Raw genomic sequence first — 20838 nt, 5'->3', positions numbered from 1 at the left:
GTATAAATTATTGAATAATTTGTAACAAATTAATTACTGCGTAAAGTATGTAAATTTATGTAAACTTACTCAGTTTTTAATCAACAATTAAAACTTCAAAGGAAATAACGCGAAACATCAAACATTTCCTAAACTAGTTTGTTTTATTTAGTTCCCTTTAAGTATTCGAACTTCTTTTTGTAGCCATTAAATTACAATCCGATAATTATCATTTACATGTGTTATATTGTAATCGAAAAAAAATACGCAAAATAATTAAATATATTTACAGCACTTAAATACTTTACTATTGGGAATTATATAATAATACTTAGTTTAGCTTTTATATTATACGAGCGATACCACTCAGACCGTAGTTCTCCCTGTGTAAAATTCATCTAATGCCATGGAAATCAGCTGAACGGTAAAGATGTTGAAGCCTCAGCGCCATCTATTGGCGGATTAAAACAATGACACACTTATTGTTTTTTATCTTTCATTAGTGTTCGGTCAAACGATGATGTATATTACTCACAAACAGATATATACCTGTTTTTATATATATTGAGTTTCACGTCTTCACGGAAAAAATTGGAATATATTATGTTATATCAAACAAAGCGATCTCTCAAACATTCTATATAAATATGTTAAAAAAAATAATTCGACACAGAGCATTCCTCATAACTCTCTCAGTCGTGGCCTGTCCATAGAATGATAAGTGTGTACTCATTGCCAAAGCCTAAGCTGAATCTAAATGTATATACGGAATATCAAAATAATAACACACATTCAAATGAGCAATTTGACATTCCCTCTTTTTACTCATTTTCTTTTTTAATTTCCTTTATGGAAAGTAAATGACAATCCGATACAACACAATATATACGAAAACAAATAAAGTTATTCGAGACCAACGCCAGAAGCGTACCTAATCGAGAACATAAGGAATAATGAAACACATATTTGCATTTAAAACGGCTTTATTGACACGAATAAATAAAAAATGTAAAGTATATAACATTGACTAAAGTCTGTCGAAACGAGCTAATTTTGAACAAAGACATATAAAGAAAATATTTACATAAAATTCCGTAAAGACAAAGGAATTTAACAATTTCAAAACACATGTTGTGCGCAAGTGTTATATATATATATATATATTTATATAATATATAAGGCACATATCATTATCACAGAATACAGCAACTACCGAACAATAAGACTTTATATTTAAAACAATTATTTCCATAAAAGCGCTAACATTCACACTATACTTATCTTTTAAACTTAACTATTGGCATACGAAATACTAAAAAGACAGAAATAGCTCCGTTGCATATTACTGTATCAGTATTTATTTTATTTAATAAATAAAAAAAACAAACCAAATAGAAATTACGACTACGCGTTTCACAAATTTATAATCTCCTTTATAAATTATCTTTTGAGATCTTGTCGTTAAAGATTTTTGCTCTTTAATAGAGATTCATAAATTAAAAAAAAAAAAAAACAAATATACTATAATATTCATAAAAATACGCTACATCTAGAAGCCACCTATCAGTCTATTTTTATTGCCAGTAATTTAAACGTCAAATAGACATTATTGCCACATACATTAAAAAAAACTCATCTTGACAATTTAGAACTTTTAGATACTTATTTTTGAAAATAGAAAAGTATTTTTTTTTTATTTTCTAATAATAGCGAACGTATGATATATTTAGATATACATAATAAGACAATGGTAATAATGAAGTTGAATTACACAAAATTATCAATGCCTTATTTTATTACGAGTATATTCCAAAATGTATAATTAAGTATCCTTTTGTACAAATTTTCAGTCGCCTGATTCAATATTAGCAAGTAGAAATCGTATAGAATTATTTCATCAACCAAGCGAGAAGAATTGTTTACTTGGCATTTTCTGCCTTTGTTTCTTGAGGAACTCACGTGCTTGCTTGTCGCCCTGTCTAGACTCTAAGGCTTTCATCGCGTCGCCGTCTGAAATATAAATAAAACTTAAAATATTATCGAACATTTGCGAAGGTATACATAGCATGAGCTGAGATGGCCTAGTGGTTAGAACGCGTGAATCTTAACCGATGATCGTGGGTTCAAATCCGGGCAAGCAACACTGAATTTTCATGTGCTTAATTTGTGTTTATAATTCATCTCGTACTTGACAGTGAAGGAAAACATCGTGAGGAAACGTACATGTGTCTAATTTAAAACACAGAAATTCTGCCACATGTATATTCAGACAACCCGCATTGGAGCAGCATGGTGGAATAAGCTCAAAAAAAGGAGAGGAGGCCTTAGCCCAGCAGTGGGACATTCACAGGCTGTTACTTTACTTTGCATAACATAACATTCTTTTATTTAACGCGCAAGACGCTTATTACAGTTTTTTTATTAAAAAGAAGTATTTTACTTCTAAATTAATGTACAAAAATGCACAATAGATATTAAAACTTAAATGTGACTACTTGATTACAATTAAAATAGTAGAAGAGCCACCATAAACAATTACTAATTACTATTATAAATAGTTACTGGGTTGAATGACCCGCTCGTCATTCATAACATAAAAAATTCCTTTGAAAAAAATCACAACGTACGAATTTTCGTCACTTTTTTGAGTCAGATAACTCAAAAAATCTATTGTAGAAGACATTTTTCAATACATTTGTGAGCGTTTAATCTATCTTAAAAGGATAGAGAGTACGTACCATCGGACAAATAGATATTTAATGTTTGTATATTTTATTTCCTTCACTACATAGATGGTTCCACGGATTCGAATTGCGGGTCGGAAAAATAATAGGACCTATTAGGTCCCAAGAATTAATCAGCAATCTGGAGTTAGGGAGTTGTCAGTTTTGTTGTGGGTCTGATCGGGTACCATCCACTTACCACATATACTACTACTACCACTAGTACTTTTGTGTTCCGGTTTGAAGCGGAAAGAACTAGTGAAATAGGCACAAGGGACATAACATCCTAGTTAACGAGGTTAATGGCACATTTACAATGTAAGCTATGTAATTATACGGGCGCTGGTGATCACTTGCTCTCGTGTCTAATACAGGCCTATTAGCCAGTCTACCTACTCATTTTTGGAAGCAAGTAAAATTAGTTCTCAACTCTCTCCGCTAGCCCGAAATAAATCATCATTATAAGTCACAAATTAAAATATAATAAATGATGAAATGCAAAGTCATATCAAGTCAAGCGTCGAAAGGCGTGGTCGTTACCTATGTTGCCGGGTCGCGACAGCGGCAGGTGCACCTGCGGCAGGCTGGCGATGGGCGCGGGCGTGGCGGGCACGTCCGCGAAGTGCAGGTAGGCCTCCCCCACGAACGTGTTGCTGACGCTGAACATGTCCTTGTCCTTCACCACGAGATGCAGCAGCGCGTCCGCCGCGCGACGCTGCTCGCCCGACAGCGGGCTGGGGGGGGGGGGAGACTTTACTGACTATGCACGATTTGCATACGAGTGTTCTGAGCGTGTTAGTGTCGTGAGTGTCGAGTAGGGGAATTCTCTGATATTTACTTAGCGCATTTAAAAATAAACCCCTCAACCAACATTTTGGTAACTGAACCCAACCCCGCCAGCATAAACGTTTTACACGCCATATATCTTGTTGTTAACGATGTCAGTAAGTAAACAAATCTTTAAAGCCCATGTAACGTACTCTGTATGTCTGTCGTATCAATTTGTAACTTAGCAAGTTTCTGTGATTAGCGTACCATCGAGCCAGAAGGTGAGCCTCCATAATAGCTTTCAACTAAGCCCTGTCTGGGGCTTGAATATTAAAAGATGATTTGTAAAATTACAATTACATAATAAATATATGTATAAAAATTGTGATACTATTTAACAAATAACCCTGAAAATACTTACATTAGAAACATTTCATCGTATAGTGGGAAGAGGTTCTTGCTGTGCGTTTGAGTTTTTGGCTTTTCGACATTAGCAAAAGTATCCTCAGGGAGGAGACCCACGCGGACGTACGAATCGCACAGACCTTTAAATAAGAAATAAAATATAGTTAATTGTATATCTTATGTTTCATTCATGAAATCAAAATTAAAATATGTCATTCCAATACCCTTATATGAGCACTTTCAATCGTCATTTTAAAAGACTAAAATTTCCTTTTTTTGGCAATTAAATAACAATGACAACCGTTGATTTCGGTGCATAAATTACATATTGATGTTTGTTGATTGTTTTTATTTATTAATGTTAGAGGTTTTTGTGTGGAGAGCACCAAATTTGCAGTGACCCCTGCCAATCCACATTATAATGCCCTCGATGACCTAGTAGCTAACATACAATGCTTTAGGTTCCAAAGTCTCTGCTTCGAACCCCAAGTCGGAGCAATACGTGAGTATTTCTGCCACATAACTCTCATTAGCAGTCTGGTGTTAAAATATTAGCAGTAACACTCCTGTGTTTCAAAGCACGCAGTAAAGCGGTTGATTATTCGGCTGATCATACATAACTTATACAAACTTATACATACAACGCTTATAACGTTAGGGAATAACAATATGGTATTGTATGTATTTGCCAAGCCGAATTGGCCCAGTGGTAAGAACGCGTGAATCTTAACCGATGATCGTGGGTTCAACCCGGGCAAGCACCACTGAATTTTTATGAGCTTAATTTGCGATTATAATTCATTCTCTTGCTTGACGGTGAAAGAAAACATCGTGAGGAAATCCGCATGTGTCCGATTTCACTGAAATTCTGCCACATGTGTGTTCCACCGACCCGCATTGGAGCAGCGTGGTGGAATAAGCTCCTAACCCAGCAATGGGACATGTTACTTTAATGTACTTGCACTGACAGCTAGTTTACAGGTATAGCGTTTGATTCAAAAGTACTCGTAAAAATCTATTTGAATAAAAATAATTTGATTTGATTGGCTATTGTGAAATTTACTTCGGAAGACATTTTTACACTCACATTTGTATACATAAAATAACTTACCATTCGAATCAGTTGGCATTAGATTCCTAGCGTTCATGATTTCAATCTTCAAATTATCGTCAATGAACTGCGCTCGAACTGTCAACAGGCCCATCTTAGGTTCGGTAATAGCCTGCTGTTCCTGCCACCTCTCTAAATGATACTGGTGGATCAACTCCCTCGTCTCCATGCCGTGGATTTTCAACAAATATTCGACACGTTTCAACGTCTCTGACGTGTATATCTCTTTATTGTCTTGTCTGAACGAACGGATCATTATTTTAAGGCATTCATGGAGATTGGAAAAGAACGATGGTGGACGACGTTTCTGTAAAAATTCCCATTATTCTGTCAGATATTTTGTCTTTTGAAAGACATCACATAAATAACAAATCCCCATTACCAGAATGATACCATCCACCATTGATTCCAGTTATATAAATATGTTTTAATCAATACTTTTTTTGTACTTGTAGAATCGTCAGAAAAATGATATAAAAATATTTTTATAACTGGATATGTCACTGTTCATGCACATTTAGGCAAAAGTATATCGAGACACTTCTATTGACAATATATCAATGGAACAGAATATTTCCATGCATCTCAAGCTCAATCTCTTATTTATGGTCTATCATCCATTTTAAACTAATAAACTTACAATATATAAATAAAGAAAGGATAACATTTTAAATGAGCGCATGCGCTTAGCTACTTATACATGAAATATACATTGGAGTAAAGTATGACACAAAACATAAAAGAAGTAAGTCCGTTCATTTAAAAAATTATGTCAAATTTCTACAAAATGGTGGATTTTTTTTTAAATTTTGAAATTCTTAAGTCACTAAGGGACAATCGATTACTTGAACATTTTACAATGATATTAATAAAAATTTAAAATATATACGTTATAAAATAATAATGAAATGTGATATTTTCCTCATTTTTAAAGTAATAAATCCCATTTTCGTTCATCCTATAATAAGAAATTTATATAAATTTTTCATCATAAAGCAAATATGCCTTAACAAACGTCTACATAATATAAACAAACTAAAAAAGCGGACGATATTTCGGCATACATACATAACATACAACCAAATACACTTCGAAGCCCACATTGTAACATCCTGTGCTATTTGTACACTAATAGCATGTTCCCTGTTAAACTCAACTATATAAAGATATTTATAGAAAGAAAAACATTTAATTGGAGCTATCCATACCATTTGGCAATCTTAGCCCCAGAGCTATGATACCATTCACTTGAAACTTCTTCGGGTTACTATTGAAAAGGTCAGTAAAACATAATATATTTGAAAATGAAATAAATCAATGGACAACTAATAAAATTTCAGCTTGAATATATTTCTGTTGTGTGATTTTTAATATAATTATATTCAAATTGTGAACAATCTGCGCTCATGTTAAGTTATAGCCCGTTTCGGAAAGTTTGTAGATCCGGGACTAGAAACATGGTTTTATTATAACCATGTTCCTTTAATTAATATATCAGATAATTTGTATGTATGTAAGGTTTATCTAATGCTTTATGATATTACATTGTAAAATTATTATTTCACAATGTATTTTATGTCATTTAATATATTTATTTAATCTCTTGACTTCTGAAACAGTTCGTGGCAGGGTCCATGCTATGTCGGAAAGGCACAAACAGTAACATACACGGTGCTTTATATAATCTGTGATTTACCGCGTCTAAGATGGCGGCTGCCGATTTTGTCATACGCCTCGGGTCGATATAGCGAGTTATCTTTGCCCTTCGGTGCTATTAAACAAACACTTTTATAATACCAGCGAAAATAAATTCAAATAAAAATATCAAACACAAAATAACATAATAATTATTGTGCTATCTCTACTCGTAATAATGCAAATTGCGTGCGACATATATGCAACGTTATTTACCCGAAAGAATAAAATGTTTGGAGATACTTTGTTTTTGCCAAAATATCTACGCCTAAAAAAGCGGATACGGGTAGCGATTTTCTCTTTCTACAAATTAAAGATTAATAAGAGTTAGTTAAAACGATGATTAAAATACAGTTAATATAATACGTTTGAGGTCCAGTAAAGAAACTAAGAAATAAACTGAGATTACAATTTAAAAGTTAAAAAGATTTTCCTTAATTTTCTTTAATTTTAAATACATATTATTAAATGAAGTAATTTATTAAAAAAATATATATTAAAAAAAAACTTAATGGTCATCATATATGACAGTCTGACATGCTTTGATTCCTTCCTGGACCTAGATTATTATAAACAAGTTAATAAATAATTAAATAATAGCTATATACCAATGTTATTAGGAATTAACATGAAATCCAGTAAATAAATAGACTGGCATACCTCAAGATTAGCTTGTATTAGTTCATATAAAACTTCCCCGAGCTGTTCCCAAACTATATCCAAGGTTCTAGAGAAGTTCTCATTGTTCAAATGCTGATACAAGGTATCCAAATTGGCTTCCAAGTATCTCATCACTCGGTCCATGCTTGAACAGTCCTGGTGGAGTAGTTCCGCACCTTCTATGAGGAAACGGGTGATGGAGGGCATCATCTGAAAAATTATGTATTACTTTCTTTAAAAACTTTAACTATTAAATTAGTATTCAGCTAAATTCGTTAAATTTTTCGGAACTTTGTCATTTGAAAAACAAAGTTGGATAAAAAAATGAATTGCATTTTAATAAGTATTTACGTGTAATTTTAAGACTCAAATGAAAAATTTAATTATCTACAGACACAAGGGATGCTACTTTATTTTACATGAATAATGTCCCCAGGAATATTTTGTATTTTTACAGTTCGTATGTGTATGGACGGCGGTAGACGGTTTACCATCAGCTGAGCTATTTCCATTGATTCACTTTTAAATAAAAAATCGATAATATATACATTTTGAGAAGTAATTTTAAAAAAGTAATAGCTATATAGGGATTTCATACAAGACAAAATGTCAACTACACAATTGATGTATGTTAGAGTAAAAAAAAAAATTACCTTTTTTATCATAATCTCCAGCAAATCGACGATTTTATTTTTAACCGTATCAATAGCGTTTGCGATGACGTTCTCCAATGTCTCCTTGCACCTGTATAAAATTTTATTTTATTATATTCAACTCAACAAATCGATAAAGCCCAGTAGGTAGACGTGCCGATCACGTGACATTCTCCGCCTGGATCCAGGGCTAATTATACCTTAGCTTATTACTTAAATTTGAATATGAAGGTTTCCACCGTGTTGAAAAAAGTGAATTGATCACGTGGATCTTTAGCAAGTATATTGTAATCTAAATTTATGTGTGTATTTATGTTGCTATAATTCATCTCGTGCACGGTGTATTTGGCCAGCATGGCGAGAAAACATGTGTCAGATGAAATTTTGCTGTATATTAGTATGAAGAGGATTAGTGAAAACAAAGCCTTTCCCTTAGGAGATCTTTGCCAGTAGTGGGATTTTTACGAGCGGTGACTTTATAACCTTCTCCTCAAAAGGAGGAGAGGAGGCCTTTAGCCCAGCAGTGGGACATTCACAGGCTGTTACGGTTACGGTACGGACTTTATATTTCAGCTATTATCGGTACGTACATTTACGTGTTATCGTATGAACGGCACGAAGTAAAACAATGAGTTACCGAACCGGAAATACGTTTTTCGGATAATTGTTTAACTTCATGCCGTTCACCAAGTTTTACCGGTGATAGAGACGGCTACCCTTCACTCGAAATATCTACCGACGAACATTAATACGTTTGTATTGTTGCGTTTCAGTTAGATGGATTAGTAAACCAGTGTATTTACATAGAACACAACACGTTGATATTGACAGTATAAAGAGTTAGAGAGTGGTACGAGTGGTAGAGTACCTCTGCGCCTCGAGCGGCGAGCGCGCCTCGCACATGCGGCGCACGATGGTGTCCATGTCGAGCTCGCACACGAAGGGCGGCAGGCTCTGGCGCACGTAGTCGATGTTGTTGATGGCCACGCACCACTCCGTCGTCACCTCGAAGCGCGCCTCGTACGGCGAGCCCCCCGCGGGCCCCCCGAGCCCCCCGAACCCCCCGCCCACGCGCGCCGACATGCGGTCCGAGTAGAACACGCAGCAGCGGCAGATGTCCTGCGGCACGTCCACACATCTTATACAACCATCTAAGAAACTCGTCGATGTCAAGGTGGAAGGACTGCAGGATCACCTGACCTGGTCAAGTACCGTGTAAGTTTCCTCTAATGTTTTTCTTCACCGACGATCACAGAGTTAGTTTGATACAAATTAATGACATAGAAAATCAACGGTCCTTATCTCACCAATAATCACAACATATTAAAACAAAATTCCCCGGTGCGTCTGTCTATCTATCTGTCTTTATGTCTGAACGTAATAAAATCAAAATCTACGAATCGGATTTTCATAAAGTTTTCACCAATGAACGACGTGAATAACGAGGAAGGCTTACTCGTAAGTGTTTCATAAATGTTTTGCATAAATTGTCCGAAACATAATGATGAATTATTAAGATGTCCAAAAAATGCCGACTGGGCACTTTACAATATCACGACATAAACGTTTTTTGACCGTAAGCCGGGACGGGTAGCTAGTGAGTAACAAAAACACTGAATACTCACATCAATAATTTTAGCGACAAATGTGTAACAACCCTCGACGTCCGGCCACGCCAATTGCTGCCAGAATATCTTGATCTGATAGAATATCGCTAAGGTGTCTACTCCTGAACTGCTATATTTCACATTCGAGTCGACGGGTACTAAGTTATCCAATTCAACGGCTTTTTCGATACGAGTGAGAGCTTTATACGCCGCTATGTCCAGCCACTGGGCGACTCCCCCAAAGAACCAGCCGTGAAATTTGGAAATGCTGTAGGAATTCCAATCTGTCTCATTCAAACCTTGACCCAACCTGCAACGTATTATATTTATATATTAAATATATTTCAATGTTATCTTTATCAATAATATAATTTGTGTTTATAATTCATCTCGTGCTTAACGATGAAGGAAAACATCGTGAGGAAACCTGCATGTGTCTAATTTCATTGAAATTATGCCACATGTGTATTCTACCAACCAGCATGGGAGCAGCGTGGTGGAATAAGCTCCAAACCTTCTCCTCAACAGGGAGAGGAGGCCTTAGCCCAGCAGTGGGACATTAACAGGCTGTTACTTTACTTTACTTTTTTATCAATTAAGGTGAAGAGAGTTTTGATCGATCACGCTAATCTGAAAAACTTCGAGTCGTATTTAAAATAAAACTTTTTAAGGTAGATTTCCCATTTATTAATAAATGTAACATATAATTTCGTGGGTGGTGTTGTGATTAACGTTTAACGAGGGTGAAACGGAACAGCTAGTCTCAGGTAAAACACATACCCTCGTTTTATATGAAACTAGTGTCTATACGTTCTTATCGCGCGTCAAAATTATTTTTCATTAAGACGAATTTTATTTAAAATAAAGAATTTTTTGCATGTTATGCTAAAATTGTCGTAATATATTATATGTAAATATCAAATTAAATCGTTAAACAAATATGCTATCTAAAAATAAACTTACGTCAAAAATCTCTGCAACGCAAGGTATAGTTCGAACAGCGTGGTTCCCATCGCCAACGGTTCGGAACCGACATCTGGCGTTCCCAAACCAGTTTCCCCATTAATACCACCAGCCAAATGTATGCTATTGGTCGATCCTTCGCTATACCGTAAACGTTTTAAGCTCTTGCAGACTTCTATAACTTCTGGTTCCACTAACGAAGCTATCTTGTCCTCGTAAACACCATAAAGTGTTTTAGAATATGGGAAACTCATTACTCTGCAAGGCGGATAAATATAATTTACAATGTTGTTATAATATTTGCAACAAATCCTTGTAACAGTATACTTACTCAACGAAAACTCTATCAAAGTATTCAACAGCTCTTTGAAGATCCGATCGAACCAACTGTATGACTCTGATCAGATGCTGCAGCCTCGACTCCTCGGTTTTATCTTTGCATTCGTTATTGTCAAGAATGTGAACGAACCAGTCGGACGCACCTTGGATAGCCGCCTGGTTCAATACTTCTGGAATCGTTAGCTTGCTCCCGTCGTCCTTATCTCTCAACCAACCGTACAAGTTCACCGGAAACAAATCTATCGACTCCGGCAAGTCTAACGACGATAGCTTGTAAAGTATTTTCAAAACTTCCCTTAAGGTTTTCATGACGGTCTTATCGCCCGCAGTCTTCTTCCTCAATTTTCTGATATGGCTAAAACATGTCGGAAGCAACTTTTTCGCTCCATCCCAGAAGAGCTTAACATCCTCTTCATTCACGCGACCTGAAAACGCAACGATAATAATATTAACATGAATCGAAGTTCTCTCTTAAATATATATAAACATCAAGACAACTGTGTGAAAATATAAAAACATCCACGCATCCACCTTGATGGTCATAGAAATAATTTACAATTAAAGAAAACTAATAAATATATATTATTGAGTAATATAAATAAAAACATAAGCGTTCCGTTAAACATTAACGATAAGGCAAAAACCTACCAGATTGCAAGGGCTTGGTGAGTTTATCGAGCAGGCCGTTGAAGAGGGCGAAGCTCAGCGGGTGGTCGGTGGTGACGGCGCAGAACACGGCCCACTGCGCCAGCTGGTTGTCGAGCGCCGACAGGCCGCTCTGCGCGCCGTGCTGCGTGAGGACGCCCTCCGCCGCCGCGCTGAAGTTGCCGCACCACCAGTACGGGGCGACCTGGCACAGTTTTAAAATTTTACCTCTGATATCTGACTTTTTATAAAGTTATAAATGTTATGATAATTATCGCTACATGTCATGAAACCTCAATACATAAGTGTGTATGATCACATCGATAACGATTTAAAAAAAAAATGCTAGCAGTGCAGTTTTTTAAGGAATAACTAATAATACCTATTTACCCTTCCAATTAATCGTAGTTTATGTTAAGAATGGTAATGATAGTTCAAAGGGACAGGTTCGAACATTAATCTTTGTCGTAAGCCCCTCAAATACCCATATGGGTATTTGAGTATTTTTTACTATATAGTAGCAAGGAATCAATTAACACTGACAAAACATCATTTACACTGACAAAAATCCAGTTTATTAAATCCATTTTCGTGCAGTTCACACACTATACTTTCCCAAACAGAAGCAAATGATGACGTAACTATCATGTTTTAGATTTAATTTTATTACCTGGCGATTCACAGCCGATATAAACATTTAATCGTACCGTTCGTGTATTTCCGTGTACTTGTATTTATTGACAATATAAACAAACCTTGGAGCTATCTAGCTCGTGAAGTAGAAGTATCCTCAATAGGTGCCTGTGCTCTTGAGCTGCTACCTGCGAGTTCTTCTCCGATGAGAAATTAAAACGCGCTTTCAATACGCCTTGACGGCGTAGTTTGCTCTTTTTACTTAAATTTAGCCACATGACCATTCCACCTGCTGGAATCGACTGAAAAAAAAACATACTGAAATTATGAAAAATCCTAGACAAATAATGACCACAGCCAATGTCAAATCCATCACTCTCATAATTATTTACGGCAACCTGATATAATGACAGGAAGATCAGCCATAAGATCAATAACTTTACCTGCTTCCTAAAAAAAGGAAAAGTAACACCGAATTACCAAACTCCTGGGATTTTAACTCGAGCCCTGCCTCTAACGGCTATCTTTTACGGCTGTAAATGCTCAGGGTACAAATAATTACAAACAAATTACAGCTACAATTTTTTATTTGTTAATTTGTATAATTGAGAATATTAACGTCTGGTTTCAAAATTATATTATTTTCATTCACAAAACCATCGTCAATCTCATGCACGTCTCTCTCATCCCACATAACATTGTTAAACATGTGTGATATCGTACAAATCAAAATTTATAATTGATTATATAGTGAGTCAAATAGAGATACTTAAATATATACAATCGTATTTATATGCTGTAATTAAATTTTACTCCTGTTTACATTATATCAGTTTATTTTAAACGTAATTCAGTTAGCTACAACATCAATGGCGAGATATTCAAACACTTGTTTCAAAGCCTTTTGAAATAGCAACAGTTTAGTGTTTAATTATAATTTTCCTTTACAGTATTAGCAGCGCGTGATCGAAATCCAAACAAATTATAATAATATTATAGCAATGAAATTTCATATAATATGAAAAGAAACATAGATCGTTTAAACTAATTAAACTTTAAACAAATGTGAACCACATAAAAACATAAATTTCCAAACATTATTACGAGAAGACGGTTTTTCCCATTTCAAAGCTTACGTTTAAACAAATATTCAATTCAAAAGTAATTCCCAGCCTTTGCATATGCATGAATACCTACTTTTTTTTTCTTCAACATAATATAATTATCAGACACGGGAAATCCCTTGTTTGGGTATATATCATGTATGACTTGTACGCTAATTAAATAACACAAGTTGCGCCACGCAAGATTAATTGGAATAATTTTATATTTGGAATGATAACTTTAATATTGAAAAAAAACAAATAACTAGTAATCACATTGTTAATCTAAAAAGTGATTAATAATAATTGCAACACCAATTTTAGTGTAGCAGATAATTGAATAGTATATATAAGCAGCGCCACCTGTGGAAAGCAGTCGTACTGTCAAAACGCTACTGACCATTTCCAACGATATATAATTTGGTAAAGATATTTTTAAATTCACAGAGCAGAGTGGCGTGCACTGCAAGCCTATCTAGAGATAGATAGGAATAAGATTATGAAGAGTGATTTAGACAAACAAATGATTTAATAATGGTTCTAATATGGTGATGAACTAAGTGAAACCGGAAGTCAATTAAGCTCTACTTCAAAAAAAGGGCTGGGACCATTATTGACTTTAACACGACTTATTTATACTTCTTTATATAATAAAATACAAAAAAAAAACCTTACCTTGAGTGGTATATTGGCCGTCCCAATAAGCTCGTTGTCATGTTTTCCTGTAGATGCTGTGATAGCTATTTCTTTCATAAGTTTCCGAAGACCTTTAACGCCTTTGACTTCAAATATTTTGGTCATTTTCTCTTTAACCGTCTCAGCAGGATCGAAATCCCTGAAAGAAACCGTTCATAAGTCGACAAGTTCAACCGAAAATTACAGAAAAAAAAGAAAACACCTTAGTAATTTTCTTACCAAACTTCTAAGCAAAGCGAATCCTCCTGAAGGTTACCTGGAATAGGCCTGAAAAATACGATAATTGATTATATACAGTAACAGTACAGTTACAGTAACAGCCTGTTAATGTCCCACTGCTGGGCTAAGGCCTCCTCTTCCTTTTGAAGAGAAGGTTTGGAGCTTATTCCACCACGCTGCTCCAATGCGGATTGGTAGAATACACATGTGGCAGGATTTCAATGAAATTAGACACATGCAGGTTTCCTCACGATGTTTTCCTTCACCGTCAAGCACGAGATGAATTATAAACACAAATTAAGCACATGGAAATTCAGTGGTGCTTGCCCGGGTTTGAACCCACGATCATCGGTTAAGATTCACGCGTTCGAAGCACTGGGCCATCTCGGCTTTTTTTATTGTCTCATGATCATCAAATCAGTCAGATGAGACTCAAATAGAGTTTACCTTAACCTGGGTCAGATTGATTATATACGTCTATTTAAACTAATGTTTATGTTTTCGTGAACATACACTATCAAGATTCAACGTACATAACGTAACGTATTCAACAATTTCCGATATAATTATATTTAAGATTACTTGCAAGATACTCACAGTGAAAAATGTTCCTCCCAAACTGGATTAAGGGTGCCCGATTTTACAGACGTATTATATCTGTGAGAGGAGTTGGACATGAGGTATATTGTAACAAAAGGATCACTAAGACCACTCGGATCCTTTGGAACGAGATCCTTTCCTTCAACTACTTCTACATTTAACATAAGTTCTGGTGGCTGCTTGGCCTCAGCTTGCGTTAGAAGTTCTGTGTGTTTATCGTTTGATATTTTGAACGCTTCTTGTACATAGGTCAGCATCGCCTGCTGTCCCACTTCACAGCCTATGTCACATCCGCCGACATTGTGTAAAATCTCATAGAGTATCTCCAAATATAATTCATCAACCTGTAATATATATATATATATTTTAAATAACGTGATCGATGTCGTCAATGAATCGCCGTTTTCATTTAAAGGCACGAAATATACATGTAAGCTATTAAACAGATTCGTGAGAAATAAAAACCGCCTGACCCAATTTTGTAAATAAAACAATGCATCGGTTTTCGACAGTGCTCTATTCATAGAATCACTATACGAACCTTTTCTGTTTTGTAAAATGCATTCTATGAAATAGACCGGAACTAAAAATCTTAGATCTAAAGACAAATGAGAACTAGACTTGAATAATTATTTAAAACTCCTTTTAAAAGAGGAAAAGAAAAACATATGTCTCAAGGTTTTTTTAATGATTTGAAACAATACAAATTTAAGATTTGATTATTAAATTTATAAAAAAACGTATAGAATAATATTAATATATTAGCAATACAATATACCAAATACAATACCAAACAAAAACTATAAAATAACTAAGCGTAAATCCGTTTTAAATGTCATTAATTTAGCATTACGAGCCTTTAATTCATTAAATAACAATAACGTTTAATCATTAGGTTTAGTTAACATACGGATGAGTCGTAGTAATAACGTAGGTTCATGAACTATTAAGGAACTCCGTACAATTTATCCTTTTACAAAATCCCGTTTCGCACTACTCGGTGAACCCACTAAATGAGCGCATTGTGTGTCATTGTTCGTTACCAAGACACAAGCGATCCACGGTTTATGCGACCGTGTTCAAATGTCGCGTCGTCGAATACTACTACAATATTTTTTCCTGTATTTACATAACGGCGGGGTTACTGCGCCGTCGTGGGAAATATATTGATCTGATTGAAAAAGCTCAGTGGTGTTTTCGATTAACCGCTTCGGCGGCTTAATACAATCTGTGTTTATTGATATTTAAATATGCAGAAGCAGCCTGAAGGTTATATTGAATGAATAGGTTATAAGAGTAATAAAAGATCAAAGATCGACTTAATAAAAGAACATGCTAGCTTTTGGCATCAATTTCTTATTTCAATTTTTATTTCTTTTAATTTTTTATTGTGCATGAAATATATTGGGTTTGTTAAATAAACTGTATGAACGCACTATACGCCAACGATATACCTCTGATCGACTTTAACAAATATTTATTCCTGATTGAGATAGCTGTAAATTTTTACGAAAAAAAGATCAAAATAAATAAATTTCGACTCAGTGAATATTTGCCACTGCACACCTACCTAAAATTCAAACAGTTTTTATTTTTAACTCTGAAGTCATTTGTATGTCTTTCAATATTGCAAAGACAAAAAATTGTGACTAATATCTTTTGTCTATTGACATATCTTTTATTATAATAACAATACACGAAAAATATGTCTTTGGCTTAATAGTTTACTCACTAGCATCTTTCATTTTGAATTTTAAAGAAAAAAAATACAAATATCCGATACATACGTTTAACGAAACATTTTTTTTTGTTACGAATATATTTATTTTAATGTAAATTTAGATATTTTATCTTATCGCAAATAGGTTTAAATACACGAATGTTTTCAACGTACTGTCATTGATTGTATAAGCATGCTCGTCTGGCGATCAAGCAGCTCTTTCTTCACGCCTCTGAACTTAGTCCTCAGCGTACCCATTCCATTCATGATCACTTACTTTTCACTCACTCTATCATATAAAGCGAACACATGTTACCGTTACGGTGATCGTTTAAATCAACTAAAAACGTCCGAGATGAGTCCGATCGAGTCGTAACTACGCTCAAGTCCGGCCGGGACTCAGGAATTGAGCCGATCTGCCGCCAGATTCTATTTTCGCAAAGCGCTACCATCGGAGACGAATGTGAACTTAACTAAATAAAAAAATTGTAGACATTTTATTTTTAATTCATCTCTGAAAGTTACTTAAAAATATTTGTCAAAACTGCAATGTCAATGACCTTTGGCGCCAAATGAATTTCTAATTTTATTTTTATGCCATACATAACGCTTCTGTTTTTTTATTACATACTTATAATTATTACGGCAATATTAAATACTTACTTATCTTAATCGTGTGTCTAACTAATCAATTGAAAAGCTAGCAACATCCGGCTATATAAACATCTTAATACTTCGCTAAATTATCACTATGCTAATGGAAAATTAGATTTATGCCTCTGATCCATTACAAAATCTATAAAGCAGTACATTAGGCAAAGGTTTATGATGAATCTGGCAATAAAAATTACGAGCGCACTTGAAATTTTCTATCATAAAACTTTTTATTTTTACAGAGCGTATCAAAAGTTAACGAGACCATTTCCCGTACCAAATTCTGCATCCGTGACCAGGTTTATATTTATCATATATATAAAACATATTTGAATAACTGATATTCCGTTTTTCGTTGCTTTAAATTTTGACATAAACAAACGCTTTTAAAAAAGTAATTTCTTTGCTTATCTCGAAGTCACTCTTTAAAAACTCACGTTCTTCCGAACGTGTTTACTCGGTGTAAGTGGGTATAATAGAAGCATTTAGCAATTCCTTTACTTCATTGACATTATGAGAGGTTTTCCCCACAAGGAAATAACATACTTAGCTAGTAGACAACAATGATCTAGTAAGTAGAAAATACACTTTTTTCATACATAATAAATACACTATTCTAACTGTATTGAAATGTACACATATATGTCCGTGCCGATTACGTACGATTGTTTTTAATTTAAAAGAAAAAAACACGGAACCCGGTCGTAGCGGGTCCAATATAAGCCAATTAAAACTGATACACACACGTATAGAAAAATTATATATATATAAAGATTAACGTGTATCTAAAAAGTATAATTATCAAGGAGCCAATGTTCCGAGGTTTCTGCACTGGCGCGAAATCTCCCGTCGAACGATTTATTTGTTACATAAACCGTGCAGTTTACATTTACTAACGGAAATTACTGTGTTATGTTAACCAATATAGGTATTAACATGATTTTTGGGTTTCCATGGCAACGCAATTATTAGGAATGCACTTTCTAATATCTGTTTAAATAACACAACAATATTTTTTTATAAGTGTGATATATCAAAACGTGTTCAAAACTATCACAAGATGTAGCGTTTGAAAACGATACAGTGTCTACTCTTCAGAGAATTTAAGATGATGTAATCCAGACTGGTTATTATCTAGACATTTCCAGATCAAATTGAATATATTATAATCTAATATATGTATTCGACACGTTGAACGCCTATCTCAACAGATGTAAATATTATTATATCCTGAAACCGAAATAGTTTACAGTGCAAGCATTATATATATATAATGACAACAATCAAACAGTTACATGCTACATTTGTCATATTGTGATTAATATAAATAGATGCCGAGATGGAACAGTGGTTAGAATACGTGAACTTAACCGATGATTGCGGGTTCAAAACCGAAAACATATATCACTGCAATTTCATTTGTTTTTATAATTAACCAATACATGCCGGTAAAAGAAAACATCGTGAGGAAACCTGCGTTAAAATCAAGTGCCACTCCAAACTTAATCTCCATAAGGAGAGGTCTTAGACCAGGAGTGGGAATATTACAGGCTGTTATTTTCAAATATAATAATAGTTCACACTAAAAACTATCACAGCCGACGACACACAATCACAGCCATGGACGTGCACTCATTTTTACAAGCTTATATTCAACTTCACCTGTTAATATTTGTCGGTTAAATCATGCAACTTAATCATAAACCAGTTCAACGAAAGCGATTGCCCCAAAAATTTGTAAGTTTTAGTGATTGTGACAAATAAAAAGATAAATTTTATTAATTTCTATACAGAGACTGATTAACTTTTGTATTTAATAAAGTTAATTTATATTAAGTTATTATTAATAGCAACATATTGTATATTAAGCAGAAATAGTCGATGCAAATATGGAGTCGTATGTAATAATTTTATTACAGGGTACAGTGTTATATGAGAGTGCTTTTTTGTGTCACACTTTGACTAATATACTTGTACCTACTAATACGCGGAAGTGTAGTGACGTGTTTTAAAATCAACTTCAAATGAGCAGAGTTCTTTGTCTAAAAACATATTTACTCATGTGAAATTTCACGCAAAAACGACAGATTTGGTTGAAAATTGGATAAAAAGTAACTCATACTGCCCTTACTTCTTCATACACGGGAAGCTAATAGATTTACAATTAATTAAATATCAAAACGCGAACAAAATGTTTCTTTAAACATATATAATAAAATTGCTTATTTAAATGCTCAACATATTGTGCTTTTTAAGGACCTAATACCTTTCTATAATCACACTTCCAGTGAAGTATTACGTCAACAATCATGACTTATCACAAGATCATGAACGATACTCGAACAGATTATAATAACTTGAAACCCTGCTTATCATAAGTAGCTAATTTGTTAGTTGCATTATATGGCCATTTCAACATTGTCGAACAAAATGTCAGGTCGCGGTAAATTCGGGAAAGGGCTAGGAAAGGGAGGCGCGAAGTGTTACTGTAAAGTGCTCAGGGATAACATTCAGGGCATCACAAGGCCTGCGATACGAAGACTGGCCAGACTAGGCGGAGGTAAAAGAATATCCGACCTCATTTACAAAGAGACTCGTGGAGTTTTGAAGATCTTTCTAGAAAACGTAATACGCGATGCAGTTACATACAGAACACGCTCTGAAACATCAAGGGAGAGCTCTTTACAGTTTTGGGGGGTGAATTATATATATATATATATATATAATATATACATATATATATATAAATATTATAAATATGAATATTATAATTATAGTAGTCATCGCACATCATTTTCTGACAAATTTACCATCAAATTCTATATCAAGATTAGCTTGTTCTTACAGAATTACTTCAAATGTTAAACTTTCTAATTTATATATCTATTTTATTTTACAGAGAATCGCTTTATCAATGAATATATACAAATGCATTCTTCAAAGAGGTTCATTCAAAGTAACCTTGGCGTTAAAGTTGACAAAATAAACCATGGATGAAAGAATTGGCAAGATGCCACGGCTGGGGCATTGTGCGTCTGTGCTCACACTGTCAGTATATGGAACACCTACCATGGCCGCGAGTATATTTTTAAATGGGCAATGGGCGTCTGCACACATTTGTATACAATCTACACTATATCGCTGCATATGAATAAAAAAAATCATTTTTTAAATAAAAGATTAACACGTTAGTTTGTCAAAATTAGAACATAAGATGGGATTCCGTTTAATTTTTTAATATTGTGTCCGCGGTTTTTAAAGCTAAGCACAAATTTGCTCTAACGAAACGCTTTATTTGATATACTAGTAATTATAATATATTATATTATTTTATTATTATTACAAATATATCTAATTCATAGTTCATACAATTTAACGAGTTTAGAAGAAAACAAAGCGATATACATTATCTTCTATAAATTTAATAATATAATATATTATTATTGTTTGCTTATACATCTCTACATATGTACATCATATTTAATATTCCAGAAGGTAGATTTTAGAACTACTACTGGTCTAATTTTAAATTTATTTCACTAATAAGCCTAACCTTATCCTGAATAATAAATGTTTTACTTTATTTAAAAAAAATTGATTCGAAATATAAATACTACAAAACAATCCGAGTAAGTCCGTACGGCGTTGCCAGTGATACTAAAACG

General features: G+C 34.2%; 1 protein-coding gene across 5 annotated transcripts in view; it reads right to left on the bottom strand.

The window, feature by feature from the left end:
- Nucleotides 1-944: 944 nt before the first annotated feature.
- The window catches only part of LOC126772156 (protein unc-13 homolog 4B), a 44570-nt gene continuing 24676 nt past the window's right edge, over nt 945-20838 (bottom strand). For 3 of the 5 annotated variants that reach the window (XM_050492342.1, XM_050492346.1, XM_050492345.1), the window contains exons 3-18: nt 14797-15143; nt 14200-14247; nt 13960-14119; nt 12304-12483; nt 11552-11753; nt 10896-11328; nt 10565-10822; nt 9620-9911; nt 8863-9113; nt 7995-8085; nt 7342-7551; nt 6683-6757; nt 4987-5293; nt 3892-4015; nt 3243-3436; nt 945-1989 (exon numbers count right to left, since the gene is read on the bottom strand). In XM_050492342.1, coding sequence (XP_050348299.1) covers nt 1877-1989; nt 3243-3436; nt 3892-4015; nt 4987-5293; nt 6683-6757; nt 7342-7551; nt 7995-8085; nt 8863-9113; nt 9620-9911; nt 10565-10822; nt 10896-11328; nt 11552-11753; nt 12304-12483; nt 13960-14119; nt 14200-14247; nt 14797-15143 — 3285 coding nt within the window. In that variant the 3' untranslated portion in view covers nt 945-1876. Of the gene's footprint in view, nt 1990-3242; nt 3437-3891; nt 4016-4986; nt 5294-6682; nt 6758-7341; nt 7552-7994; nt 8086-8862; nt 9114-9619; nt 9912-10564; nt 10823-10895; nt 11329-11551; nt 11754-12303; nt 12484-13959; nt 14120-14199; nt 14248-14796; nt 15144-16693; nt 16923-20838 lie in introns of those variants that run through there. The other 2 variants (XM_050492347.1, XM_050492343.1) reach the window with 2 other exon arrangements.

The sequence above is a fragment of the Nymphalis io genome, chromosome 12 (assembly GCF_905147045.1).
Source record: "Nymphalis io chromosome 12, ilAglIoxx1.1, whole genome shotgun sequence".
NCBI classification, from domain to species: Eukaryota; Metazoa; Arthropoda; class Insecta; order Lepidoptera; family Nymphalidae; genus Nymphalis; species Nymphalis io.
This window is presented reverse-complemented; position numbering and strand designations above follow the sequence as displayed.